Source organism: Capra hircus, chromosome 19, assembly GCF_001704415.2.
Source record: "Capra hircus breed San Clemente chromosome 19, ASM170441v1, whole genome shotgun sequence".
Taxonomy (NCBI): Eukaryota; Metazoa; Chordata; class Mammalia; order Artiodactyla; family Bovidae; genus Capra; species Capra hircus.
Window position 1 is genome coordinate 20,667,273 of NC_030826.1, and position 27,923 is coordinate 20,695,195.

The 27,923-nt window shown below is 57.4% G+C and overlaps 2 protein-coding genes and 1 long non-coding RNA gene across 5 annotated transcripts; 1 reads left to right on the forward strand and 2 right to left on the reverse strand.

Moving 5' to 3' along the window:
- On the reverse strand, positions 941 to 3,418 carry LOC108638260. Its single transcript, XR_001919684.1, has 2 exons — positions 2,879 to 3,418; positions 941 to 1,166 (listed from the first exon to the last, which is right to left on the reverse strand). It is a non-coding gene; the product is annotated as an uncharacterized LOC108638260 (long non-coding RNA).
- On the forward strand, positions 2,711 to 19,534 carry ANKRD13B (ankyrin repeat domain 13B). Its single transcript, XM_018064352.1, has 15 exons — positions 2,711 to 2,932; positions 12,600 to 12,735; positions 12,870 to 12,994; positions 13,082 to 13,127; positions 13,720 to 13,863; positions 13,953 to 14,142; positions 14,219 to 14,285; positions 15,588 to 15,669; positions 16,432 to 16,496; positions 16,723 to 16,853; positions 16,948 to 17,105; positions 17,236 to 17,388; positions 17,522 to 17,685; positions 17,773 to 17,849; positions 18,181 to 19,534. Exons 1-15 carry the CDS (start codon positions 2,819 to 2,821, stop codon positions 18,416 to 18,418), a joined length of 1,890 nt encoding a protein of 629 aa, XP_017919841.1. The 5' UTR covers positions 2,711 to 2,818; the 3' UTR covers positions 18,419 to 19,534.
- Positions 19,537 to 27,858, reverse strand: CORO6 (coronin 6). 3 transcript variants are annotated; one of them, XM_018064353.1, is made up of 11 exons: positions 27,635 to 27,858; positions 26,200 to 26,459; positions 24,626 to 24,748; positions 23,885 to 24,014; positions 23,598 to 23,779; positions 22,383 to 22,502; positions 21,836 to 21,940; positions 21,605 to 21,750; positions 21,143 to 21,200; positions 20,814 to 21,044; positions 19,537 to 20,724 (listed from the first exon to the last, which is right to left on the reverse strand). In XM_018064353.1, the coding sequence occupies exons 2-11, from the start codon at positions 26,395 to 26,397 to the stop codon at positions 20,602 to 20,604; spliced, it is 1,416 nt and encodes a 471-aa protein (XP_017919842.1). In that variant the 5' UTR covers positions 26,398 to 26,459; positions 27,635 to 27,858; the 3' UTR covers positions 19,537 to 20,601. The 3 variants fall into 3 exon arrangements, with proteins under 3 accessions (XP_017919842.1, XP_017919843.1, XP_017919844.1); XM_018064354.1 differs by lacking the exon at positions 27,635 to 27,858 and adding an exon at positions 26,961 to 26,980; XM_018064355.1 differs by lacking the exon at positions 22,383 to 22,502.

Here is a 27,923-nt window from a genome sequence, read left to right on the forward strand (position 1 = left end):
TTGGGCAGGGGTGTTGGAGTTGGCTCATTTTATCCCGGCGGTGCCAGAGCAGCAGTGACTTGTGGGTGGCAGGCTGCTTCCCTGGGGGAGACAAGTAATGCTCATGAGTCACACCACCCGAAATATATGCAAAGCTGCCTCCATCGCCTTCCCCTGCAGCCCAGATTGACAAGTTTGTTTGAGATTGCGATCCACAGGGTGTATTTATAATCGCACCTTAAAAAAAATCTTGCAGGCATCCCCTCCCCCCATAGCCAGCCGCTCATCTGGCAGGGTTTCTGCGAGCACAGATACCTCGCGGGGTGGGGTGGGGTTGTGGGGAGGCAGTCCGTGGGGTTGGTGGCCCCATCCCTGGTGATGGGAGGAGTGGCCTGGCCGCTCTTACTGGGCGCCCAGCCCACGAGCTGTGGCCGCCCGTTCACCCCTGATCGACCCCCAGCTATGGAATTTCATTTATTAAATGTCGAGGCGGCTGCTGGCAGCCCCATTGCTTGGCTGTCTTTGTTTCTCCGCTGTGTGGGCGCGTCTCGAGCACGTGGCAGCTGGAGCGCGCAGGCTGGGGAAAAGCGACCTGGGTTTAGAGTCCAGGGCCACTTGGCGAAAAGAGAAACTCCGGCTGCCCAGAGGATGCCGCCCCCCCCCCGCCCCCCAATCCAGGCTGAGCTCCCCGCCTCCTTGAGCTCCAAGCCTTTTCAGAGGAAGAAGGATGAGTCACTCTGTTCCCCCGACCCCGCTAGCCCCATCTCCTGGTTGGCCCTGGGACTACCGGGGAGTGGCCGAAGCACGGATCCACTCTCCAAACTTTGTTCCCGAAGCCCCCAGCCCCGCCACAGACGAGCTTCTCTGGGCCTGGGGCTTAGGGATAAAAGGGTTTCCAAATTTCCCTTTGGAGACTTCGCCATCTCAGGAAGCAAGACAGTTAAAGAGGATCACAACAAGATTGTAAAAAACAATTTAATGAGGAAATGTACAGGCATTCTCCTGGCCACTCCTGGCCGTCCCTTCCCCGCTCCAGCCCCCTCCCCAACTCCGGCTTCAGCCACGGCACTCTGGTGACCCCTCGTGGTGGAGGAGGGCAGCGGTCCCCGGCGGCGGGAGATGCCAACTGGCTCCTCCCAGCCTGGAGAAAGGGGCGAGGCAGTCCACTCCATGTTCCGCGCCGGGGCCTGGCACCGCAGGGTGTGGAGGAGGAACAAGAGAAGACCACACAAAGAAACCTGAGAGAGGCACGGAGAGTTTGCAAGCTTTCGCTAGCACCTCCCACACAAACGCTTCTTGGATTGTTCTAAGTGGGGCTGGTATGGAATCCCTGATTCCTGTCTTGTTCTAAGGTGGGCTCCAGAAGGCGCAGTGCCTGGTCCCGCCACCTGGCCCAGTGGGATTGGTGAGGGGAGGGATGCATCATTTCCAGGTCAGTAGCCATCCTTAGCTAACCCCAACAGGTAGTATTAGAGACACATTTTAGAGATGAGTGGTCTGAGAAAATTTAAGCAATTTGCCTAAGGTCAGGCAGTTAGTAAGGAGGAATAGGAATTCAGGTTCCCTCGGACACCCCAGGTCCTTCTAGCCCCTGCAGTAGGCTGCCCTGAAGGGCAATTCCACTTTTATCGAGGCATCTGCAAGCACCCTTCTGGAAAGATCTCTCTGCCCTGGAGTTATTCAGGAAGGAGATAGTCTTTGGAACCAGTGCTTCCTCTCCAGAGGGGACCACACGGGGTGGAGGTGGGGAGCTGCCACCTGCTGCAGTCTCTGCGCAGCCCCACTCAGGTCCTTGCAGAGAGCAGTGTATGGGGGAGGGGTGTGTTCTCCCATCCTTAATAGACACCGTCTTTCTAAAGTCAAATGCAGAAGATGGAGTTTAATTTTAAAAGAAGGCAGGAAGACTCCTACGTAGTATTTCAGATGCCAGATTTCTGGTTGCTCCAATGACCCTTGGCACTGCACACTAATGCCCCGCATCTTTCTCAAGACTCCTTCCACCAGTCACTCTTTTCTTGGAATCTGGATCCTGCTCACGTTCCACTGGGACTCAAACTCAAGCCTGAAGGCCACACCTTCCCGCGCCCCCTAATGCTTGAGGAAGGCCTGTAACCCCGTCCCTCCCCAGCAAAAGGCAAAATGCCAGGGGGTGGGGGTGCACCCCAGTCCATCAGACGTCAGGACACTGCCTCCGACCAGGCCAGGCCTGACTCCCCACTGTCTCAGTGGATCAGGGGGAAAGTGCGGGACACTCTCCGGCCACTCACCACCCCCTAGTTCCACGAGGCGGACTACAAGCCCCATGATGCCGCGGGGCCCAGTGATAACAAGCGCTGCCCAGGGCATCCGCGTCCCCCTCCTCTCTCCCCCGCATCCCCGCATCCCTAGCCGATCGCTCGGGCTGAGGGCCGGGCTATGCAGCTACGGGGTGCCGAGGGCCGCGGGCGCGCGTCCCTGCGGCGGCGGCGTCCCTGGGGCCCGCGCCCCAAGCGCCCCCGCGCCCGCTGCGGGCGCCTGCTCCCTCCGCCGAGCGGCGTCTTTGTGCGCGGGGGTGTGGGAGGCAAGGCGCGAGTCCGCGCCGCGCCGCCGAGTGCCCGCGCCCTCCGCGGGCGGGTGGGGGCCTCTCCGCGTCGCCCGCCGCCGCCGCCTCGCGAGGACGCCCGCGGCCCGCGCCGCCCGCACCGCGCCACCCCCGCCCGCCGGCGCCGCTCGCACATGCCCGAGCCGCAGCCCTGCGAGCAGGCAGCGCCGGCCCCCCGCCCCGCGGCCCCGGGCCCCGGCTCTGGCGCCGTCCCTCCTTCCGGGCCGGGCGCCGCGGCCCCGGTATGAGGAGCGGGCGATGATCCCCGCCAACGCCTCCGCCAGGAAGGGGCCCGAGGGCAAGTACCCGCTACACTACCTCGTGTGGCACAACCGCCACCGCGAGCTGGAGAAAGAGGTCCGCGCCGGCCAGGTAAGAGCGCCGTCGGGGCGCCGCGAGGACCCCACGGCCCGGCAAGCCCGCCCGGCTTGGGGAGGGGGCGCGGCGCGGGCTGTCCCGCCCCCCTGGCGAGTTTGCAGCGCTTCTTTGTTCGCCGGCGCCGCATTTGTGCTGTTGACCTGGAGAGGATGATGGGAGCGGCCCCCGCTCGCTGGGCTCCGGCCCGGCCGGGCGGTCCACACGTGCTCCGAACCCTCCCTGATTGGGGTAGGGGACGCCCTGCCCCTCCTCCGCCGGGGCAATGAGGGCTGCGGGGAGGGGCTGCCGGCTCCATCAGAGCTCCACGCGGTGGGAGAGTCCGCTCCACTCAGCCCGGCAGCAACACCTCCCGCGTGAGTGTGCGGAGGTGGCCTGCGTAGGCAGGGGGTCACAGGTCAAGGATCCGAGACGAGGCCGGGACACTCCCAGGCGTGCCTGCCCCACCCAGTGCCCTCTACCCTCTCCACGAGCGCTTATCTGTTTGCTCACTCTGGGCTGAACCCCTGAACGCCGCCGACCCCAGCGCCTGCTCAGGAATGGGGAGTGAAGAGGGAGAGCCTCTGGGGTGAAGCCCTGGAGGGCCTTGTCCAGGTGCTGAAAGGCGCTCTCCTGCCCTCTGATGCTGGGCCTGGCTTCTAGGTGCTGAGGAAGCCGGGGCCCCACTGGCCCCCGACAGGATTTGAGGTTTTGTTCACACAGCGGCTCCCTGGTTCTCTAATATTGAGAATGGGTGGGTCAGCCAGCCTTGGCTGGGCGGTGGCCTCCAAGAAGATATTATCAAGGATGGAGTCTCCTCACCATTCTTCAGGACAGAGGCAGGCAGGCACAGGTCACAGTTAATTCCCAACTCAGCAGGCTCTCCTGGCAGAAACGACTTGCCCTCCAGGGTGGGGAGGCAGGAGCCGGAGTTGGGCCCAGCTGGCCCTGGTGTATCTCCATTGAGGCCTGCAGACCTGGCCTGGATCTGCGATCCTGGGGCCATGGACTGGGAATGGTTTCCTCAGGCGCTGCCCCTTGGGGAATATGCCTTTTGAGGGCCACTTCCTGAGTCACAGGAAGTTCAGCTTGAGGAGCTGTCTGCTTCCCAAGGGAAGAGTGAGGTGGAGAGCAGGACATTGCCAGGCAAGCGAGGTGAGGGTCGGCGCCTGTCTTCACGTCGGCCTCCGGGCCCTCAGAACAGCACGACACCCGGCTGTGCGCGGCAAGCGCAGGAAGTGGTGGGGCGGCCTGAGCCTTCACCTCTGGTTGGGGTGTCCGCTTCCATTCTCCCTCCACTTCCACAAGGACGCTTCAGGTTGCTCCTCGGACTGGTAAAGGAATCGAGGTCAGAGTGGTAGCTCCTGGGGACAAAGATGAACAAACCAGGCACAGCCCACGCCCTCCCAAAGACCCCGTTGTGCTGATGCAAGTGTGAACAGGGAAGCAGTGTGATGTTCAGGGGGCTAAATCAGTTCAGCCTCTTCTGGCTTGTCTCTGCTTTCCTCCCCTGAGGGCAAGAGAAGACACAACCCTGAGGGAGGGTACAGCTGGAGGGATTTAAGTATGACCTGAGAGGAACTTCCCAGTGGGATGGTTGATGATTGGCTGAAGAACTGTTAGGCAGAAGGCTAGTGGCTGAATGTCCAGAACACCTTGATCGTGCTCCCTTGCCCAAGAGGAGGGTGCTTTTCTCCTTGCAGAGACTGGAGAGAGGCAGAATGCCCTAGAAGAAAAGGCCATTTCACCCAGGCCTTTTTGATTGATAGTCCTTGGGTCAGCAGTCCTCTTGCTGGGGTGGGGTTGGAGAGGGGTGCCAGAGCCTGCTGCAGGTAGGGCTTCTTTGGACCACTGAGTGTGGTCCCTTCAGGCTACTGCAGGAACCAGGTGTGCCCCAACCCCACCCATTCATCCCCTTACCCTGGTGAATTTGTGTCTTCCTGAAATGTACACTGCCTGCCCTGATCCCAGCCCTGAGGGGATACAGGGCACTGGTTGAGGATAAACCCTTCTTCAGCCACGAAGGAGCCAGATCAGTCCTCTCCTTTGCACCAGGGTGCCAAGAAGGGAATGCCAGTCAGTCTGGGTGGGAGAGCCCCCAGGCAGAGTTTCGACTCCAGGACTGACCTGGACGGAATCCTTGCATCCAGATGTGCACTGCTTAGTTCTCCAGGCCTCAGACTCGCTAGGAGAGCTAAGGATGCCCCCTCCCCAGGCATTTCCTGCAGGTGAGGGGTCTGGGGGCGGCCACCTAACATCCTAATGAAACCGTCAACCCCAGGCATCTCATCTGGGGGTCCCTGATCTCTGGTCCTCTTGGCACCCACTGTCACAGAAAACAGCTAGGCTTTCTTCAAACACACAGCAGCTGGGTTTCCCTGGTCTTCATTTGGCATAGCAGTCTCCTCTTCACTCCAAGAAAGCCCCGCAGAGGCCCTCCCGTGGGCAGGCTTGGCAGTGCTGGCCAAGGAGGAGGGGGATGGCATGGCAGCCTTCTGAGCAAGTTCACAGGGGCTGGCGGCAAGGTGTGGTGGGGAGAGGGAGGTGCTAAGTAGAGCTTTTTTGAAGGGAGGTGTCCATGATCGCCCCTAGCCGATGCCCAGCAATACAGCGGTTGCTGGGTGCCCTGCTTTCTGCCATGCACCTGCTCTGCCAGGTTGGGAGGGGGCAGGAGGTTGTAGGGTAATGGATGTGCCAGTTCTCCCTTAGCTGGCATGAGGCCTGAGGTCCAGACAACTGGGCATGGCCTTGGTTCTGGAGCTACAAGTCCCTGGGCTTCCCTGGGGGTAGGTGGTGGAGGTTAGACAGGAATAGCTCCCTGTGGGAGGGCCAAGGAGAGCAAGGTTCTTCTTGGGCAGCAACCACTCTGGAGGGTTCTGGATGGTGGTCCTAGGGGAACATTTTCTTTCTTCTGGCGGCCGCCTCCACCATAGTCCTCCTTCCTGATTTCTCCAGGTCATCTCTCTGACCTGACACCCCGGTGAGATTGGGATTGTGGGGCCCCTGGATGCTCAGACAGAGGCTGTCCCACCCAAGGTACCTGTTGTGACCAGGAGCACCTGTGATTGCATCTCCTGGCAAAGTAGGCAGTCCCTGGTATAGGCTGTCACCACAGCTGATGAGCTGGGAAGCTCGGGAGAGGGAGCCACAAACCCTCGAAACCAAAAATCAATGTGTCTGGGATGAGGGGGAGGGGCTGCGTGGGGCAGAATGGAGGGGGACTCAGCAGGTGCCATCCTCACGGGCCCAGCTCCACTGTCCACGGGGAAGCACCCTGCCTCGCCTCCCCTTGAGAGAGCTCAGGCCCACCTGGTGGGAAAGCACAGAAGCGGTGGTGGCCACACCAGACTTGGGCTGTCCTCCCTGGGGTGGGGGTGGAGCAGGGAAAGGAGCCCATCTGCTCCTCCAGCACCTGCGTTTACTGTATAGCGCTCTTATAAGATTTCACCTAACAAAAAGACTTGCTAAACAACTTCGAAAAATACTCTGCGAGTGCACGTGGGTTCAAGGAGTGTCCATGTGCAAATGTGCTGGCATCTATGTGTGTTACACATGAGTAGAAGCCTGCAGGCTGGAGGGCAGCTGGACACATGCCCTTGTACACTCGGGTGCACATGTACCGTGCCTGTGGATGCAGGAGCACGTGTGTGTGTGTATGCAGACGGGGGCCTGAATGGAAACAGGGAGACTATGCCCAGGGAGCCTCAGCTCCTAAGCTCGAAAGTCCCTGCTTGGGCCTCCAGCTGAGGCTGGCTGGGGTGCACAGCTTCTATCCTCTAAGGGCTGGGGGTTGGGTTTCACAGGAAACCTTTTCATTCCAGCAATTAAACAGCAGCAGGCCTTTGACGAGGAAATTAATGAATTCTCCCACCTGGGCCCTCGGCAAGGTGCCGCTTCCACCGAGGGCCCAGCTTTGAATGGGTGCAGGGGATCTTCTTTGGAGCCTGGCTGACAGTACACAGGGCTCACCGTGGCTGTGGAACACACTGGGGCCCTGGGGACCCTGGGGAGTGCTGCCAGGAGAGCTCCGGAGGAGCAGGGGTAGGGCGGGCACCCCTTTCTGGCCTGTACCGGCCTCTGCAGCCTGGAGCCGAAGCACCTGAGGGAGGGGGAGGCGGGCGGCATCTGGAGCCCTGGGGCTCGCCCTGCTGGCTCCCTGGGGCCTTGTTAGCAGCAGCAGCAGCATCTGGGGCAGGGCCGGTGGGAGGATGATGGCTCAGCTGCGGCCCGTGGGAAGCCCTCCTCCTGACACCCCGGTGACCCAGCCTGCTCGGGGTCTGTGGATGCTGCCTCACTCCTATCCCAGGACTCAGGATTCCACCCAGGTTGGACCCTGAGGGGCCCAGCTCAACCTGTAAGAGGCAGAGAGTAAATAATGCTTTGCCCTCCTCTCTGGGGAGCTGGTGGACTCCAAGCTACAGCTCAGAGGGCACAGGAGCCGGGCACAGTTTGGGTTTGTTTTTTTTTTAATTTTGAGGCTCCTTGTATATTTAAAGACAAGAAAATGCCAACGGAAGGTTATGCAAATTATATAAATCACTTAAAATGTTTTATTTTTGACAAAGGAGTTCCCTACCTCCCTCACCTCTGCATCTCACCCCCAGATCGCAACCACTTTGAACTCTTTAGGCAGTTCATTTATTTGCCTCATATTATAAACAACATACTTCTACAGCTATTTACTAGCTAATCAATTTTACTCTTTACTGCCTTGCCCTCCTTCCCCATGTCCCTTAAAAATAGTCATCTAGGCATTTGCTTAATAAATATTTATGAAGCACCCATTATGTGCCAGACACTGTCTAGAGTTGGGGATATAGCACTGAACAAAACAGACAGTTCCTTTATGGGGCTTACATACAGTCTAGGAGAGGGAGACAGTGAAGAAATAAGCAGGCAATTTAATGCTGAAAGAGAGCTGGAGCAGAAGGGACAACAGACAGACAAATAGCAACTGTCACTTGAGCTGGCTTGTCAGGGACAGCCTTTCCAAGGAGGTGACATCTGAGCGGTAGCCTTAATAAAGCGAGGGAGGAAGCTTTGTGGCTACCAGGACCCAGAAGAAGATGGTTCCAGGGAAGGCCAACATGCCAGAGTGGAGCTTGGAGAGATGGGAGAGCATGTGAGCTCAGAGACATTCAGGATTCTATCCTCAACTGCATGGGAAGCCACGGAGAGGTTCTGAGCTAAAGGGCATCGGGACCTGAGGAATAATATTTTACAGGTACCTGTGATGGGCCCTAGAGAGAACAGACCTAAGGAACCAAGAGAGGAATGGGAGGAATTAGGTGACAGACAGGGTGGCTACGACCAGGAGGGTAGCCTGAAGGTGGTAACAGCTAAAATGACTCTGGATCTATTTTGAAGGTAGAGCCTATAAGGTCAAATTTTACTGGTGGATTAGATATGGAAGGTGAGAGAAAAAGAGAGAAAAAGTCTTTCCTGCAAAGGGAGTGACCCGAGGTGCTGTTTACTGTGATGGGGGAACTGGGATGGGGGAAGCTGTCCAGGGACAGCTGGAGTGGCGAAAGCAAGGGAAAGTTCTGTTTCATGGATTCAGTTTCCTTTTTGTATTTTTCTGAGGGTGTAAATGACTGTCCCTGCCTCCAGTTTTCTGTTTCCTGCATCGACAGTTGTTTCCTCTGTGTTTTTAGCACCTATCTGCATGTTTTGGTATCTTTCTTTCATGTTGGGCAGCTTTCTGGACCGGCAGTGTCCGGTCACCCTTGGCTGCTAGAGTATAATTAAGGATGGAGACGTGGAGCTTATTAATACACGGGTGCTGCTCTAAGATGACTGGCCTGCTTATTGTTAGGATCCCCAAATGTCTGTACCCAGAGGTCTTTGGTGCCTCTGGTTTCTCCAAGAAAGATTCCTCCACTTTCCTGCTAGGGGCGGGATGGGACAGTGCAGCGTGCAGCCTGGCTGCCAGTGATGAGGACTTCAGGCAGAGTGGGGACTGGACTTACACTGTTCATCAGTTTTCAGTCTCATGACCTCATCCTCAGACCAAGTTCAGTATATATCAGGCTCAATTTAGTTAACATTTATTTTTATTTATTTATTTGGCTGCATCGCGTCTTTAGTTGTGGCCCACTGGATCTTTGATCATTGATTAATAGATCCCTCACCGGGGATCAAACCCAGGCCTCCTGTACTGGGAGTGCAGAGTCTTAGCCACTGGACCACCAGGGAAGTCTCTCAGGCACAATTTCTACAGAGGATAAACCCCCTGGCATCCCATGGAGAGAAGCCGGGACGGGGGGCATCTCCCAGCTTTACAAAATTGGGGAGGTAAACAGGGGTTCTAAAGTTTAACCAGGCCCCCCAGTATTCAGTTCTGAGCCTTTCTCTCACCTCTGCTGTTCCCACTGCCTGCATGCTCTTCACCTTTAAGGGTGCTAAGTGGGGGTCTCTAGCTTGACTGGGGTTTCCCTCTGTGAATGGCTGGGTTCTAGTACCCTTTCTTCCCCTAAGTCAGTTGTAATGCTCCGGCCACTTTCTTGTGGGTTTTAAATATTTTATTGGCATTATTAAAAAAAACACATTTATTTGGCTGTGTCATGTCTTGGTTGTGGCAGGTGGGATTTTTGCTGTATCACGCAGGATCTTTCATTGCAGGGTAGCTGCCTCGAGGGCTGTGGGATCTTAGTTCCCCAATCAGGGATCGGACCTGAGACCCCTGCACTGTCAGGCAGATTCTTAACTACTGAACAACCAGGGAAGTCCCACATTTACCTTCTGAGGCAATCTTCATTCCTTTGTGTAGATCTAAGTTTCTATCTGGTATCATTTTCCTTCTACTTGAACAACTTCATTTAACATTGCTTACATTTCTTACATGCCTTCTGGTGACAAATTCTTCGTTCTTATTTGTCCACAAAAATCTTTATTTCCCCTTATTTTTGAAGTATATTTTTCACAAGATATTGAATTCGAGGTTGACACTTCCCATCCCCTCCCCACCCCCAGCACTTTAAAGACTTCATGCTATTGTCTTCTAGCTTGCATGGTTTCTGATTTTTAAAAAATGTAGAATTTCTTGTATTCGTCCTTCCATACATAGTGTGTCTCATTTCTCAAAACGCTTTTAAGATTTTCTTTTTATCACTAGTTTCCAGTATTTGATTATGATGGGCCTTGGTGTAGGCTTTTGGGTATTTATCTTCCTTGGGATTCATTGAGTTCCTTGGTTCTGTGGATTTGTCACTTTATTAGTTTCTGCAACAAATTACCAGACAGGGTGGGTTAAAATAATAAATTTATTCTCTCATCATTTTGGAGGTTGGAAGTCTAAACTCAAGCAAGATACCCGCACCGCTCCCTCCAAAGGCTCTAGGGGAGAACCCTTCCTTGCGTCTTCCAGCTGCCTGTGGCTCTCGGCGTTCCTCGGCTTGTGGTTGCGCCACTTTAGTCTCTGCCTCCTCTCACATGGAACGTCTCTCTGCATCTTACCGAGACACAGAAAACTGGATTTAGGGCCTTCCTGGATAATTCAGGCTGATCTCATTTTGAGATCCTTCACTGTATCTGCAAAGACCCTTTTTCAAAATAAGGTCACATTCATAGGTTCTAGCAGTTAGTATGTAGATATATTTTTGGGGTGTTTTTTTTGGTGGGGGGGATGGCACCAGTATTCAACTCACTACAGTAGGTTGTTTTGTTGTTTTTTTAAATGGAATTTGGAAATTTTTTGGCTATTTCTTTAAATTTGTCTTATTCCTCCACTTCCTTTCTGATCCTGTGGGATTCCAATTATACATATGTTAGAATGCCTTATAATGTCTGACAAATTGCTGGGGCTATTTGAATGTTTTTTCAGTGCCTCTTTTCTCCTCTGTTCTTCAGCTTGTATAGTTCTGTGGCTGTATCTTTAAATTCACTTATTTTCATTCTGAAGTGTCTAATCTGCTATTAACTCTACCCAGTGAAAATTTCATTTCAGAACATTTTATCTCCTAATTTTTCCTTTGTGAATGTTGTTTTTCTTTAAAGTTTTGAGCACATTGAGCCATTCATCTTTATTATGTCAGAATGTTTCTATTAAATGACTTTTCTCCTGATTATGGGTCATATTTTCCTACTTCTGTGCATATCTAGTAATTTTTAACTGGACGTTGGACATTGTAAATGCTGTGATGTTAAGCATCGGGATTTTGCTGTCTTCATTTAAAGGAGTGTTAGGCTTTGTTCTGGCAGCCTAATTTAAGTTACTGGCAAAGCAATTTGATCCTTTTGAGTTTATTTTTTATCTTTATTAAAATTAGGCCTGGGTGGGTCTTTAAGGACAGGCTGGGGTTGCAAAGAGTTGGACACAGCCTGGTATCTGAACAACTTCTAAGGTATAATCCTTCTTTTGAATACCTCTCTATTGAATACCCTGGGTAATCAACAAGAGTTCTCTACTCTAGCAGGCTGGAGCTTGAATGCTTCCCTGCTATGGCTCAACTCTGAGAATTTTTTTCCTTGAGTCTGTTGTTTCTTTTCTGCCTGGTTTTGTTCAGTTTCTCTCTAAAAATGTGAAGTTTAATATTTAGCAAAGACTCAAAAGAACCACATGCAGATTTCTGGAGCTCTTTAAAAAACAAAACAAAACAAAACATAGCTTACTTTTTCCTGGAACTCTGCCCTGCAAGTTTTAACTACCTCAGCCTCCCTGCTGCTATCTCTCAGCTCCTCAGTGGACTACCATGCTCTGCTGGGGATTCTCCTCTCTGAATGGCTGTTTGAAATATTCCTCCAAGTAGAGACTTAGGCAATCATAGGTCCCACCTTGTTTGTCTTACTTGGGGGATCACAGTCCTGGACTAATTGTTGCCTAATGTCTGAAAACAATTATTTCAAGCAATAGTTTTCTCTGTTCTGGGTGGGATGGTAATTTCAGTTATTTATTCATGTCGGCATAGAAGCCTTTCCCTGGCGTTTTAATCAAGTTTTGGGGCAGAGAAGAGTAGTTACATGCATGTGGTCAGTTCACATATTTAAACAGAAGTCCTAGTCTCCTGAAGTGTATCTAAATGTTTATATTTAATAAACATACGGTTTTATCACCCAACAAAAATCTCATGCAATATAACTGCTATTCACAAAACAACAGGATTTATTTTAAAAAATGTTAGTGTCCCATAGGCACAGGACATGGATTTGAAGGTGTACCATGAACATAGTCTTTTATTCCTGGTAATGTATCATTGCAGCTGTGCTAAAACCTCACAGTGATAATGTCAGTGATCTAAACTGGTGGCCCTTCCTGAAGGTGTGGTCTTGGACACCTAGGACAGGTCTCAGGTGCCCTCCCTGGCCAGTAGCCTCTCTAAATCACCCTTCAGCCCCAAGCTTACTCGTCACAGGCAAACCACTGGACCTTGGAAGAGTGAGCCCAGTCAGGGCACCTAGGTGAACTGGAAAGGAAGCTCCTCCCCTTCTCAGAGTTACTTCCTGCCCTGTCCTGCAAGCCCCTTTCCACTTGACCCCAGCTCATTGTGCCTGTCTCTCCCATTGCTTTCTGAGACAGGCAAGGCAGGACAACTAGGTGACTGCTGCCTGCCTAGAGACAGATAGCTCATTGCTGTATCTTCCGGAGGCCTTTCCACACTGCCTTGATTCCATCATTAATGGAATCCTGAGGCAGGCTTAGATGGGCTGCCTCATGACGTGACCAGGGCAACCGCTTCACCTCCTCCAGGTGGACATTGAGCAGCTGGATCCCCGGGGGCGGACTCCCCTGCACTTGGCCACCACCCTGGGGCACCTCGAGTGTGCCCGCGTGCTCCTGGCGCACGGCGCAGATGTGGGCAGGGAGAATCGCAGCGGCTGGACAGGTGGGCACCCCTGCTCGCTTCCACCCCACAGCCTGGGTCTCCCGGCACCATATCGTCACCTCTGGTTGGCTGCAGGGAGCCCTAGGCAGGGTCCTGCCCTGTGACGTTGCCCACCCCCCCACCTCCACCCCCAGTGCTTCAGGAAGCTGTGAGTACCCGGGACCTGGAGCTGGTGCAGCTGGTGCTGCGGTACCGGGACTACCAGCGGGTGGTGAAGCGGCTGGCGGGCATCCCCGTGCTCCTGGAGAAGCTGCGCAAGGTGAGGGCCAGTTTCTTCGCCTCCCCACCGTGGCCCTCGAACCCTGTCTCCAGTGCAGGCGTAGCCACTCTCCTTTTCATCCTCCAGGCCCAGGACTTCTACGTGGAGATGAAATGGGAGTTCACTAGCTGGGGTAAGAGGGACTGCCAGGGGCCTCTCGGGTCATCTCCCGCCCCAGGGCTCCTGCACTTGCTGCTCCCCTGCCTGGAGCCTTCTTCCCACTGCGCGCCCCTGGCTCCCTCCCACCTTTTAGTTCTCAGCTCAACACTAACTCTTCCTGAGGCCTTTCCACGCTGCCTCCATTCCGTTATTAATTCCTTCACTTTGTAATGACTGGCTCATTTGTCTGTTTGTTACCTGTCATCCCTTGCTAGAAGGTAAGCTCCAAGATGGCAGGGGTCCTGTCTTGTTCAATGTTGTATCCCCAGTGCCTGGCACAGAGGAGGTGTTTAACAAATATTTGTTAGAAGACTGGATGCAAGATTGAATGAATTAAATGGTGAATACTAGGGACTTAGTGGTGGCTGACTCATGCCTGTCTCCGACTTTAGGTTGCTCATATCTGAGTGACTGTGGTCTGCATTTGTTGGGGGTTGCTAGTTGGGGGAGAGGTTGCTTTCCCACCAGTTCCCTTACCCATTCCCAGACACACCCCTGACCCCCATGTTCTGGGGTTTGGTGTGCCAGGCAAACTGAAGCCACCTCTGACCTTCTCATCCACTCAGTGCCCTTGGTGTCCAAGATCTGCCCCAGTGACACCTACAAAGTGTGGAAGAGTGGACAGAACCTTCGGGTAGACACCACACTGCTGGGCTTTGACCACATGACGTGGCAGCGAGGGAACCGCAGCTTCATCTTCAGGGGCCAAGGTCAGGCAGGTGGGAGGCAGGGCCGGGTGGGGAGGCTGGGGACACCCCCACGTGAGCCCTGACTCCCTGAGCTCTTCTGGGGCTGGCAGACGCGAGTGCCGTGGTTATGGAGATTGACCACGACCGCCGCGTGGTGTACACGGAGACCCTGGCTCTGGCCGGGCAGGACCGTGAGCTGCTGCTGGCTGCTGCGCAGCCCACGGAGGAGCAGGTGCTGAGCCGGCTCACTGCACCTGTCGTCACTACGCAACTGGACACCAGGAACATCTCCTTTGAGAGGTAAGTGGGCGTGCCTTGGGAAGCCTGGAGCCAGCCTGGTGGGTGCCCCCTGACCTAGACCACTCTGCTTCCCCAGGAACAAGACAGGCATCCTGGGCTGGCGCAGTGAGAAGACCGAGATAGTGAATGGGTATGAAGCCAAGGTGAGGTCACAGTTCCGAGGTGCCAGATCCACCACACTCTTGCCTACAGTGAGCGGGACAGGGGCTTCCTGACCAGTTTCTAAGCCTTGGAGGTACAGAGACAATACAGTCTGGAGGGAAGAGCCTGAGACTAACAGGCAACTGATGAGAAGAGCTGGCCTTTACTGGTCCACCTAATACTACATTCAGGCTTCCCTGGCAGCTCAGGGTAAAGAATCTGCCTGCCAATACAGGGGATGCAGGTTTGATCCCTGGGTTGGGAAGATCCCCTGGAGAAGGAAATGGCAACCCACTCTAGTATTCTTGATCGGGAAATCCCATAGAGAAGCCTGGTGGGCTACAGTCCATGGAGCTGCAAGAGTCAGACATGATGTAGCAAGTAAAACAAAAACATTACATTCACGTGCAATGCTCTGTTTTGACATTTTAAATGTATGTGCATGTATGTATGTGTGTCAATTGTACACATGTACACATGTCTATGTACATATGTGTGTATATCTCACACACACTCATTTAATCTTCACAACAACCCTTTAAGGTACGTGCTTATATTATTCCCACTTTACAGATGGTTTACAAAAGGTTGATTTTAATCAACCTTTCTGTGGTTTCCCATTTAATCTTCACAACAACTCTATGAAGTAGAGTACTGGCCCATTTTATGAAGACAAAGCAGAAGCTTAAAATGATTAAGTAACCGGCACAAGGTCGGCCAGATCTGCTGGCTGACTCCAAAGCCAGGCCTTCATGCCTGAGCAGACTGTTGAGGGAGGTCTCCCACAGTCACTAATGGGACCCTCACATCACCCACGTGGGGTCACATGGTGAAGAGGCTAACCAGTGCAGGGTTCTATGTTGTTGCTGTTTCCTCCTGGAGGCCTTCCCTGGTTCACAGGCTAGGTTATGGTCTCTGCCTTTTATTCCCACAGTCCTGTGCTTCTCCATCTAGAGGACATGTCACACTGGGTTATTACCATCCACTGTCTTCTTGTCTTTTCAAAAAGACTGTGAGCCTCAAGAGGACAGGGATCATGTCTGGCCATGCTTGTTCATCACTGTATCCCTGATGCCTGCCTCAGTGCCTGGCCTAGAAATGGTCCTCACAAAATGTCTGTTGAATGAATAGGAAAATGAATGAATAACTTCATATAATTACTTGCCCAAAGGCCTGGACTGGAACAAATGGTACCTCCCTCCCCTGATCATTCCTTAAAGGAAATGTTTGTGATGCCCTTGGGGGCAGGGGCAGGGACAGAAGTACCAAAGCTGTCAGCGAGTCCTTTCCTCGTCTGTCCCCAGGTATATGGGGCATCCAACGTGGAGCTCATCACGCGGACACGGACAGAGCATCTTTCAGAACAGCACAAGGGCAAGGTCAAAGGTAATCAGGCAGAGGTGGGTGGGGGATGGGGAAAAGGGGTATGGGGAGGAACCAGCTCCCACATGAGCCCCTCTAATCAGTATTTCCTCTGACACACTAGCAAGAGTCCGGATAGCTTACTCAGGCAAGTAGGCTTCAATTAAAATGCCAAATCCTAGTGATTGGTAGTGGCTGCCTAGAGTGCTGATAAGATTCTAAGGCATCATTTGGGCTCAATGGGAAGGGATGCTGTAATTGATTACTAATATCTGCACTGGATTTGTGGGTGGGGGGATGTCACGTATACTATCAGCCATTCCAGTCTAATAGGACACACCGGAGGCAGGAAGACATGGGCCCTGCTGCTAATTCTCTGTGCCCGCTGATACTACACCTGACTCTCTGGGCACCAGTTAGTCTGTTTAAAGTGGGAAAATGGAATTCCCACCTCACAAGAGAACAAAATGAAGTTACTACGGAAGCCCCCGAAGGAAAACACACACATGCATACCCCCAAACTGCTCCCAGGTATTTTTTGTCCAGTGTCACAGCCTGGAGAGTGACATTTGGGGAAGTCTGTCCTGAGCCCCAGGCCTACTTTTATTCCAGCTGCCCCTGCCCCCTTGGAGTCCTCAGGCACCTTCAGGTGAAGGTGCCTGCCTGAGTGTGTGGTGTGGGTGAGCCACCCTCCCTCCCCACCAGGGACCAGCCTCCTCCCTGGGTCTTGGGTGCTGTCCCTTCTGAGGGGCTGCAGTGTCCTCTGAGATGTCGTGTTTCTCGTAGGTTGTAAGACACCTCTGCAGTCCTTCCTGGGAATTGCTGAGCAGCATGGGGGCCCCCAAAACGGGGTGAGTATGTGCCAGGGGTACCCCTGTGTAGAAGGGCGTGGATGGGGATCAGGAGGAGGCATCCTGTGTGGACTTGCTTTCTTTCCACAATGCCCAAGGCCCTGTCGGCTCCACAGTGGTGGGGAGTTGGGGGGAAAGGAGACAGATTTGGGGCTTGTAATACCAGGTGGCTGGCCTGGCCTCGGGAACTGAGAAGGGCTCATGAGCTCCTCCCTGTGTGGTACAGACCCTGATCACTCAGACCCTGAGCCAAGCCAACCCCACTGCCATCACTGCAGAAGAGTACTTCAACCCCAACTTTGAGCTTGGAAACCGTGACATGGGTCGCCCCATGGAACTGACCACCAAAACACAGAAGTGAGGGCCCCTGCTGGGGCTGGGCAGGGCTGGGGGAGGGGTCGTGGCTTCTACAATGGCCCTCACCCTTTGGTATCTGCGGGGTGGGGGGCAGGTTCAAGGCCAAGCTGTGGCTGTGTGAGGAGCATCCCCTGTCCCTGTGTGAGCAGGTGGCCCCCATCATTGACCTCATGGCCGTCAGCAACGCACTTTTCGCCAAGCTCCGGGATTTCATTACCCTGCGCCTGCCTCCAGGATTCCCCGTCAAGATTGGTGAGGCCTCTACTCTCGTTCCTCTTGAGCTGCTCTGGGGAGAGTGGGGCTTCTTAGGAGGTTAAGAGGGGGTACCCGCGGTGGGAGGGAGTGGGTGGGGGTGGCGCCTGATGGGTTTGCTCATCCTCAGAAATTCCGATTTTCCACATCCTCAACGCCCGTATCACCTTCGGGAACCTCAATGGCTGTGACGAGCCGGTGCCGTTGGTGAGAGGCAGTCCCAGCAGCGAGACCCCTTCCCCAGGCAGCGACTCCTCCAGCGTCAGCAGCTCCAGTTCCACCAGTGAGACCCCGAGCCCGCCCTCACTACCCCCACTCCCCTGGCCCCCACCGAGCGCTTTCCCGGGGAGCGGGCGGGAGGGGGCGGTCTGGTCCACTCTGACCCCCTCCCCGCCTCCCCGGCCTGGCGCCCCCAGCCTCGTGCCGCGGCTGCGAGATCTCCCCCGCGTTGTTCGAGGCCCCGCGCGGCTACAGCGTGCTGGGCGGCCAGCGAGAGGCCACCACCCGCGAAGACGACGACGACCTGCTACAGTTCGCCATCCAGCAGAGCCTGCTTGAGGCGGGCAGTGAGTACGACCAGGTGCGTCCCCGGAGGCCGCGCGGAAGGTTCCCCACCGGGACCACGGCGCCGCCACCACAGCTAACGGGCTCAAACCGCGCCCCGCAGGTCACCATCTGGGAGGCGCTCACCAACAGCAAACCGGGCACTCACCCCATGTCCTACGAAGGCCGCCGGCAGGACAGGTCGGTGCCCGCCCGTCCTGAGAGGGTTTTGAAGCGTCTATGCCCCCACCCCCGCCTCCACACACATAGAGAACACGACCGGGACCCTGTCCACAGCGCGTCCGGCCACTGCCAGCTGGGCAGCCCCCCATGGCCCACAGAAACCACGGTCCCCTCATTGGGGACCCTGCTGGTGTCAAGGTGGCGTCCTTTCCCAACCCAAAGGCGGCCTGAGAGCTTTCACAGATCCTCTGGTGGGTGGCGAGGCCTGCGGTGTCTGAGGGCCTCCACGCTGCCTCCCGCCGCGCTTCTGGGCAGATGGGCCCTAGACGTCTCTTTACCTGTCCCGCAGGAGCGCTCCGCCCACGCCGCAGCGCCAGCCCGTACCTCGCGCAGCCCTGGCGTCGGTCCCCAGCCCTCGGCCCAGCCCGCGCCCAGGCCCGGGCGGCCACGTGTTCCGGAGCTACGACGAGCAGCTGCGGCTGGCCATGGAGCTGTCTGCGCAGGAGCAGGAGGAGCGGCGGCGGCGCGCGCGCCAGGAGGAGGAGGAGCTGGAGCGCATCCTGCGGCTCTCCCTGACCGAGCAGTAGCGCCCTCTGCCGGGCGCCCAGGCCACGCCCCGCGGAACCCGCCCCGGAGCGAGGACCGCCCCGCGCGCGCGCTCGCCTAGACGCGTCTGGAGACCGGAGGGGTCGCCTCGCGGGCGCAGCGGCGCACCCGTCAACCGACGGGGAGGGGTTCGGCCCGGCCGCGGAGTACCTTTCCGGGCCAGGGCCCTGGAGGCAGCTGGTACGGCCCGGTTCCCTTGCTTTGCTGTATCCTGACCCCCCTCCCACCCTTCTCCCCTGGGCTCGGACCGGTCCACGGGTGGAACCAGGCGGTCCTGAGGGGGAGACGGCCCTGAGAGAAGCAGGGTCCCCGTCCTCTGCTCCTTCTGGCCGGTCCTCCTTTCTGCTCACTGACCCCACTCCAGGACACTGCCCGTGAAGCCTTTGCATCCCCAGGGGGGATGCAGCTGAGCTCCCCACGTGCTGTGTTGCCGCTTTGTCCCAGACACAAACCAGCACGTCCAGGGCCCAGCCCCTCCCCCACCCCCGCATTTCAGCGTCAAGTGCACTTAGCGGGGTGCCAGGCTCCCCCAGCCCCCACACCCCTCCCGGGTCTCAGGGTGGTCCCAGCTTCTCTTGGGGGCGGCCAGAAGTTGCAGTCCCCATCCCCAAGGCACGTTTTTGTGATCAGGGAGGAGGCTAGGTCTGGGCAAGGCCTGGCTCCCTCATGGTGTCTTGGCGAATGAGGGGCATAGTGGGTGCGGCGCAAACACAAGGCAGGGGTCGCCCAGGGCCGTGGCACCACTACCCACCCCTTCCCACCAGCTGCTGCTAGCCCTCTGTGGTTGTGCATCCCACTTGCCCCACCCAGGGGCTGACTCTAAAACCCTTCATCCAATGGTGCTAACCCCCGGCTCCCCTCTGCCCCACCCCACCCACCCAGAGAAGCACAGACCCCACCGGGGGCAGGGGCCCACCGCACACCCTTGTCTGGGTTCTGTCGGACTGGCCTTCCTGGCTCAGCCAGTGAGGCTCAGAAGGGACACAAAAGGGATGGAAGAAAAAGAACAAAGAGAAGCTGTTCCTCTCACCCCCTTCCCTGATGCCAGGGGCACCAGACTGATTCTGAGGCACAAATAAAAGAGGCTTCAAACCCGAGGTTTTTCCTACCTGCCTTTACTGGGGAAGACTGCCCACCCGCGGGCTGAGGGTTCCTTCTGAACCTCAGAGTGGGGAGGGCTCTGAAGTAAGAGGGTGTCTGGTGGGTCCTGAGCCGAGGGTTTCATCTGTCAGGGCCTCCAGGATTCTGGCGGTGGCATTTACAGAGGCTGGGGGTCTCGCATCCCCACCCATGCAGGAGGCAGAGACTTAGCACTTGGTAAATGTTTCATTCAGAGCATCTTGTTTTCCTCCTAGAGTCAAGGCCACAGCAGAGTGCTGGGAGTTGTGTGTGTGTGTACAGCAGAGGGCTAGGGTGTGTGTGTGTGTGTGTGTGTGTGTGTGTACAGCAGAGGGCTGGGAGGGGTGTGTGTGTGTACAACAGAGGGCTGGGAGGTGTGTGTGTATGTGTGTGTAGTGGAGGTGGAACCTGCTTCCTTTTGCCAGTTTTCTGGTTGGGTCTTCTGAGAAAGTGCCACGCGGAAGCTGCCCTCTCCCTCGCAGGTGGGGAGAAGGAAGGGAGCCCTCTGCCATGGACTAGTGGGTGTAGCCCGGGGGACCGGCTCTACAGCCAAAGTTTGTGTCTGTCTGTAGAACTGGGGTGGCGCCCGTTCAGTTGACCACTCAGGGTGGTGGGGTCAAGTGAGCTGATTAGAGGGAGAAGTGTAATTTTCCCCAGTCTGGGGAGACCCGTCGAATAGCTACCGCTTTGAGGTCAATCTCAAGCTCCCCACCATCTCCAAGCATTGCGCTAACACTAAGCACTTTCTCTGCCCTGGGCGAGGAACAAAGGGGACACTGCCTGCGGTGCAGCACCATTGCTGAGGCCCTTCCAAGGCCAGCTCGTGCCTAAATCCGGGATGAGGTATGCAGCCAGGCGGGCGCCAGACGGACACGAGTCTCTGCAATTGTCCAGAACTCCCACGAAGGGGGGAGTTCCCTCCCCAGTCCCCGCCTGGGCCTAGGGGGCGGAGTGCGGAGCTTGGGACCCAAAGCCGGGGCCTGCGGGTGTGCTGGCGCTCCGCCCCGTTGTGCCTCCTGGCTTGGACCTCCCTGGTGACGCTGCGCTAGTCCGTGCCGTCCACCAGCTCACACAGCATGTTCTCCAAAGACGTGATGCGCTGCTCCTGGGCCTGCACCTGCTCGCGCAGGGCCTTGATCTCCTCCAGCAGCGTCTCCAGGGTGTGTTGCTGCGGGACGAAGAGGACCGGAGAAGTGTTGGGCGCGGGGCCGTAGGGGGCTGCAGATTGGGCCTCGGTGGAGCCGGGCGGGGCCTTACCGACAAGGGGGCATTGCTGGCTGACTGGCTGCGACGAGGGCCAGAGGGCGGGCGCACGTCCAGGATGTTGGGCTTGGTGACCCGCAGCTCACGGTGCTTGGGAGGCACGTAACCATCCCTCAACGAGATGAGCACGGGGTCGGCGTCCTGACCTGATAGCCATTCATCTGCTTCTAGGGCCGGCTCGGGGCCCGGAGTATCTGGGTAAAGGTCGTCCTGGAACAGGTCTGACTGCGGGGGTAGGGAGACAGGAGAACAAGCGCAGCGTCCGGCCTGCTCCGCTCCCTTCCGCCTCGGAGCTCTGCCCAACCCTCTCGCGATCAACTCACCTTGCGGGGCACAGTCATGACGATGGGTTCACACTTTCTTTCGTGCAACTTGTAGAACCTAAAAGGGAGCGGGGATCAGCAACCGCTCAGGCTCCCACTCCCTTCACTTTTGCTGGGGACCAAGGGGGATCGCAAAGAGTCGGACACGACTGTGCGACTGAACTGAAGGGGTTAGAAGCCAGCACTTGCGGGGCGCCTACGATGCACGGCACTTTAAACACATCCAACTGGTAAAACGCCTCTGAGAGGGTGTTTATCATCCTTAACAGGTTAAGAAACTTAAGTTCAGAGAATGTCAAGCGTGTAGTGTTGTGGCTGGCACTGGAAACGAGTCTGTTCGACCCCAACCTCCCAACCCAGCCCACTCCTTTCCAAAGATTACACGCCTGGGGAAGCCCCCGCGTCTTCCCAGATGGGATGTGGGGACAGAGGCAGGTGAGCAGGAAGGGCAAATCTGCTGACCGTGCGATCTCGCACTTGCTGACATCGAGTCCCCGCTTGGGCATGAAGCCCATTCCCCTCTGCGGCTCCTTGCTGCTGAAGGTGTTCAGGTAGTGTACGAAGGGCGGTTCCTCAGTGATCTCAAAGTACCGAATGCTGCTGTCGCCCTGCAAAACCAGTCCGTTCAGAGCCGTATCGGGCAGGCCCCCCTCATCTCCGACCGGCCCCTTCTCCCCTCCCGGCCACCAGCACCTTGCCGCACAGGTAGACGATACTGGAGTCGGCATCATAGAAAGGCAGTAGGACCCCGTTGCTTGTGTCCATCTCCTGCAGCGCCACTGGCTCCTCGAAGTTGTTCTGCCCAAGCACAGGAGGCGTGAACCGCCAGCCCCAGCCTGCCCTCGGTGCCGCTTCCGGATGCCCCCAAGCTCCTGGACACTGCCTGCCCTCCCTGACGCCCTCGCACTCCCAAGGCAGCTCTGGTGAACGAAACTGCAGACCCAACCTCTGGACACCACTCCTGGTCCCCCGCACCTAGACCCCTGTGCCGTTGCATGCAGTCACCGCAAACCACCCCCAGGGACTCGGCATCACCAGGTAGGGGCGCCAGCGTGGGCTCCTTCAGGCGACGCAGCAAAACTGGGCAGAGGGGTGGGTGTGGGGTTGGCAGGCGCTGCCAAGGGGGCAGCAGCCTCCAGCCCTGTCCAGGTGGGCATGCCCTGCGGGTGGTGGGGCGCCTGGCCCCTCCCCCGTGATGCCAGTCCCCGGGGCACACACCCCAAGCGTCCAGCTGCGTTACCGGGTCCCACAGGCCCAGCTCTCGCTGGCTCATGCGGGTGAAGCCCGTGGTGAAGATATGACCCTGGCGCGTGAAGACGGCCCGCATGGGCCTCATTCCCTCGTGGGCCGCAAACCTCTCCTGGGGAGGGGGGGAGGAGACAGGGAGAGGCGTCACCCAGCTGCCTGCCCTGGGAAGCCTGGAGGGCCGGGCAACCAACTTGCTGACTTAGGTGTGAGGGCGGGGGCGGAGACAAAAGGGGCCCTAAATATTCAGTTTCCTGGGGTCCCCCTGGGTGGCCCCAGGCCTGGAGAGCGCGGGGCGCGCACGCGTCTCTGCAGATGCTGAGCCCTTAAACGCCCTCAGCGCAGGGGAGATGTCTGTGGGCTTCCCCGGAGCGCGGCCAGGCTCTTCCCAGACCGGAGCTCCCCGCTCCGCTTCGGCTCTCTTGGACGCGGGCCACGGCCGGGGAGGGCGCTCCCAGCTGACCCAGCGAAGGAGTGAGCGCGTGCGGCCTGGCCTACCGGGTCCCAGAGCGCGAGTTGCCGCTCACTCATCCTGCTGAAGCCGGTGCTGAGCAGCTTCCCGTCTGTGGTGAAGACGGCCCGCAGCGGGCGGGCGCCCTCGTGAGGCCGGGCTCGCTCCTGCTCGCGGGGTTAGTGGGTTAGAGCGCGCACGGCTCCGCCCGGCCCCGCCGCGCTGGACGCGCCGACGGGCAGTGTCCCGCGCAGCCCGAGCCCCGGGTTAGATTGAGGCTGGTGAGGCAGGTGCCACCGCCCTCGCAGGCCACCCAGCTGGGACAGACAATGCACGGGGATGGCCCCCAACCCTCCACCCGGCTGGTCAACTAGGTTGGAAAGGGGCCTGCCTGCGAGCCAGGGTTGGGTCCAGACCCGGGAAGAAGGCGTGCCGGCTGGGAGGAGAGGGGTCCGGGGGCTCAGGTTCATGCAAGGTCTGGTGGGAGGATAGAGTCTGCAGCTTCTCCCCTCCTCAGTCTCGAATCGGGCAGCCCTCATCTGGGCTGCTGAGATGCAGGGAAGGGGGGAAACAGGAGCCGGGCAGAGACCAGCGGAGCTAGGGGCTTACTTAGGGCAGGGGGCTAAAGGGAGGACTGGGGTCTGGGATCGAGGTGGAAAAGGTGAGCGCTGGAAGCAGGGCTCAGGGGAGGGCGGGTACAGAGGCCTGACAGCTGCCCCCTGATGTAGGGGCTGGGGAGTGGCCAGGCCAGGCACTCACCGCCACCACCTGGCCCTTGCGTGGGTCGATGATTCGCAGGGTCTTGTCCTTGCAGGTGGTGGCTAGCAAGCTCCCGTTGGTGTTCCAGCACACGCTGTGGATGACGTCTGGGTGCATGTCGTCTAGACTCAGGAGCACCTCCCCAGTACCCACGTTCCAGATGATGATCACATTGTCACCACCTGCCCAGAATGGCCAGACATCATCACCTGGGCCCTGCCTTTGCCACTCCCACCCCCTCCCCCGCCCCCGATCCATGGTAGGGCCCCTTCCCTAGCCCCCCAGACCTGCACTGAGCAGGACATTCCGGGCAGTGGGGTGCCAGGAGAGGATGCCCACACGTTTGGAGTGGCCCTCCAGTGTGATGATGGGCTCTGTGATGTTGCGCACAGGGGTATAGTCTGGAATCTGCCACACCTGGGTGGAAGGAAAAGGCGTAGGGTAGGTGGGATGAGAAGCCAGCTTCATCACTGCTCCTCCCCTACTTCCTGGAGACGGAAATGGCAACCCACTCCAGTATTCTTGCCTGGAAAATCCCATGGACAGAGGAGCCTGTTCATGGGGTTACAGGCTAAAATTTATGGGGTCACAAAGAACAGGACACGACTGAGAGATTTCACTTCTTCCGGTAATCCCCCACCTCCACCGCAACTCCACCGGCCCGGCCCTCTAGCCAGGTAAGAGTCAGATGCAGGACAATATGAGATGGTGCCCGCCTGGGGCACGGGAAACGGCAGGGAGCCAGGAGGGGGCGCTGTCAGCTCTCCAGAGACCTCGCTACTCCCCTGAGCAGGGAGACTTCAGAACACTGCCCCCCTGCTCTTCACGCTCCAAGGTGGCCACGGCTATAATTAGTCCTAAGCAGTGCATCCTGGGAGGGGGTGGGCATGTAGCTGAAAATAGCCTGGGAGCTGGGCAGGGCAGGTCCTGGCACTCAGCACCTCCCTTACCACCTTACACAGCACAGGTGAGGCCGCCCTCCCCACTTCCCCTGCCCCACAGCCCAGGAGCATCCACCCGGTACCTACCATGATAGTGGTGTCATCTGAGGCACTGGCGATGACGTTGTCATTATGTGGGCACCAGTCAATGTCCAGCACAGGGGCAGTGTGCCCAGTGACCAGTGGGTAGTTCTTATCCACTCGCCCTGTCTGCAGGGGTCAGAGAAGGAGATACGGGGCTATTCTCCTGTGTGTTTTCGGGGGCGGGGGGAGTGGACCTGTTTACATCTCAACTGTATGTTATCTGTTGTCTCTTTGCAGAACTCACCCCCTCTCTGCTCCTCCAAACCCAGACAGCCTACTTCCTCTACTTCCCTGAAGGCAGAGTCTAAGTTATTTAATCAAAGAATCAGAGGCAGAAAGGTAAGATAACTTAGCCAAGGACACAGAGTAAGATACTGGTAGAGCCAAGACTTGACTTCTCAGTCCAGTGCTCTTCCAAGAACACCTCCTTGGAGGACGCTGTTCTTGGGCCTGTCCCCTGCACCTGAAATATCTCTGGGAAACCCCTGATGGACTAGGTCAAGGTAAGGTTATATGCAGTGCAGGGCTGCATAGCTCCTTCCTAGCCGCACTGGGCAGATCTCTCCCTAGTCACTGGCTTTACCTTGGAACCACAAGCAGCAGGCACTCCTCGTGCCTGCTATCTCCCAACCTGAGCTGAGGCCCATCTATTTTTAATCTTTATGGTATGTTTGTGGGGGTTCTGAGGCCTTTGCAGGGGCTGGCATCGACCCAGACCAGGCGGCAGGGAAGAGGGGTGGCTGTGTGGCACTGGAATGGCGGTTGTACTGGGGGAGGGGGTGGCTCCCACTGAAATTCGAGCCCTGGGGATGGTGTCCTTGGATGGCGTCTGCATTGTCTTGGAGTGAATCACTGGCTATTGTCAGGCCTCATCCTGACCTTGCCACCTGTGGGGCCTCTCCTAACAAGGTGTAGAGGCCAGAATCCAGGTTAAGGTCATGCCTTGGAGTGGACAGCCTATGGGTAGGGATGGCTGAGGGCCTTGAGGCTGCTCAGTAAAGGTGATGGTCATTGCTTGGCCCCCATCCCTGGAGTATTGGGGGCTCTGGCCTGATATGTCATGTCCCCCTGCCTTTTGCTCTCATTCTACCTCACTGCAAGAACCAGAAAGGGGGAGGCAGCCAAGGATTCTGGATAGAGCCTGACCCTGTCCTCACTGTGCTTCTCTGGGGTGTGATTTAATCCAGCAGTCACCCTGGGCTGGGTACAAAGATCCAGAGGCCAGAAATATGAAGGGGGGTGGCATCAGGAGAATAGAAACAGAAGCCAGCCAGGTCCTGACTCCACTGCTTCCCAACTATCTATCACCCCCTCCAGGTCCCTGCTGGGTACAAGGTGCTGCATGGAGAAGGGATGGGCTGTGTGTGGGTGGGGACCAATGTGATGCTGCTGTTCTGGGAGGGGTGAGGGAGCCTCCCAATCGGTCCCAGAGCGATTGGGGGATAGGGAGCAGTCAGTCCACCTAGACTGTCCTGCCAAATTAGGAATGGAGCTAGGTGAGAACACAGGCTGCTGTCCGGAGTCCCCAGGAGTCACAGTCGGTGTCCTCCACCTGCTTCCTTCCCCTCATCCCTCACCTTGGCCAGAGGCAGGACGATGAAGGCACCTCCACCCCCAGCCTCCACAATAATGGCCAGGAATTTGGGGTTGACGGCACAGAAGGAGCTGTCCCATGTGACCTTGGACACACGGATGTCCTCGTAGGCCTGGTCAGCCTTTGCTGCCTGTCCAAACACGTGGCGGAACTTGCTCTGCCGAACCACGCGCCGGCTCATAGCTGGGGGCAGAGATGGAGGATCTCAGTGCCCAGAAATGCTTTTGGTCCTTAGTCCTGTAGCTGTGGGAGGGAGGAAGAGTTGGGGGAGTGGCAAGTGAGAAGGATTATCTTGCCAAGAGTCAGGTATAAATTAATATAGAGTCTGGTCCTAGAAGCAAGGCATTTTCTTCAAGGCGATTAATATATGGGAGTTCTTCGCTTAGTTCGAGGGACTTGGATTGGGGACCTGACTTCTCCTTAGAGACCGGCCCTTAGACTGGGGCCGACAGCAGAAGCTAACTGGGCCTGAAAGCTTCCTGGACCTTCAAGCGGTTTTGGGAGGAGCCTCAACACCAGGCTGCCCTCCGCTGCCAGCCTTGGGTGAGCATCTCTTCACCGAAGTGTTTTATCTCCCAGAGGCGTCTTGTCCAGAATCAGAGACTTCCTGGCTTAAGGCCATTTGAGGGGCTAGGACTGCAGCCCCCCAAGATTCTAAGTTCAGCATCTCTGGCATAGGTTAGGCGAATGGGGTTTGCCTTTTTCTAAAAATTTGCCAAGGAGGAGTTCCTCCTGTCAGCTAACCTGAGTCCATCCTGCCCCTGTTGTCCTCAGTTTCCTCCCATGCTGTCGGGGGTCGGGTGGGAGTGGGAGGAACGCGCCGTAAGGTAGATGTCCTCCTCCCACCCTTCTCGCACCGGCTTCTCTTAAGAGGCCCTCACCACGGTATTCTGGCTTTTGCCCGCCATACTTCAGTCCCACTTCTCCTCTGGGTCCTCTCTCCTGCTAAACTCTTGCGGCTGGGGTCCTCGAACCCCTCCCCAGGCCAGAGCCGGATTTTCAGAAGTGGAATGGGGAGGGTGAGGTGCCTCTTCTCCCGCTAGGAGCTTGCACTCAGCTCTTCCCCAGGCACCACACCGAGCGCTTCCCAAGCCGCAGCCGCTGCCTCCAGCCCCTCCCCAGCACCGGGCATCCTTGTGCCCTTCAAGCCGCTTCTGCAGCCCCCGGCCTCAGGCCCGGCCTCCGGCCTCCCCGCACCCTCCTCCGGCCCCGGCACTGCGTTCTTGGGAGACGAGGTGTCTGCGCCCTGAGGGCGCGCGGGCCGCTGTCCGGCCAAATATAGACGCCAAGTCCGCCCCGCCCGGGACCGAATTTGGCGGCGGTGGCGGGGGCGGGTGGAGGGAGCGCAGACCTCTGTCCCCGCCAGACACCCCGCCCGCTCCACTGGCTGCGGCGGCGGTGGTGGGGGGGGGGAGTACCTGGTCCTGGGCCGGCCGAGGGGTGCTCACGCTGCGACTTCTCTGCGGAGGGGCTTGGCGGTGCGCTGAAGGCCGAGGGAGGCTTCAGGGCGCCGGAATTGCCTCTCCGGGTGTCCGCGGCGTCTGGGGCCCGGGCGTTCGGCTGCGCTCTCCGGCCACTGCCTGTGACTCCCGGGGCCGGGCGCCGCTGCAGTCCCAGCTGCCGCTGCCATCAACCTGCGGAGGCGGGGCCTTCGGCGGGGGCGGGGCCACAAGGCCCCGCCCCTCCAGCGGCGGGAAAGTCGAGCGC

Excerpts from the sequence above, each read along its gene's own strand:
- ANKRD13B (XM_018064352.1), top strand. The coding sequence starts at position 2,819 with ATGATCCCCGCCAACGCCTCCGCCAGGAAGGGGCCCGAGGGCAAGTAC. Across the intron at positions 14,143-14,218 it reads AGGAACATCTCCTTTGAGAG|GAACAAGACAGGCATCCTGG; the intron begins GTAAGTGGGCGT and ends CTGCTTCCCCAG. Across the intron at positions 14,286-15,587 it reads TGAATGGGTATGAAGCCAAG|GTATATGGGGCATCCAACGT; the intron begins GTGAGGTCACAG and ends GTCTGTCCCCAG.
- CORO6 (XM_018064353.1), bottom strand. The coding sequence starts at position 26,397 with ATGAGCCGGCGCGTGGTTCGGCAGAGCAAGTTCCGCCACGTGTTTGGA. Across the intron at positions 21,941-22,382 it reads AGCTGGGCCTGTGGGACCCG|AACAACTTCGAGGAGCCAGT; the intron begins GTAACGCAGCTG and ends GTGCTTGGGCAG. Across the intron at positions 20,725-20,813 it reads CCAGCAATGCCCCCTTGTCG|CAACACACCCTGGAGACGCT; the intron begins GTAAGGCCCCGC and ends TTCGTCCCGCAG.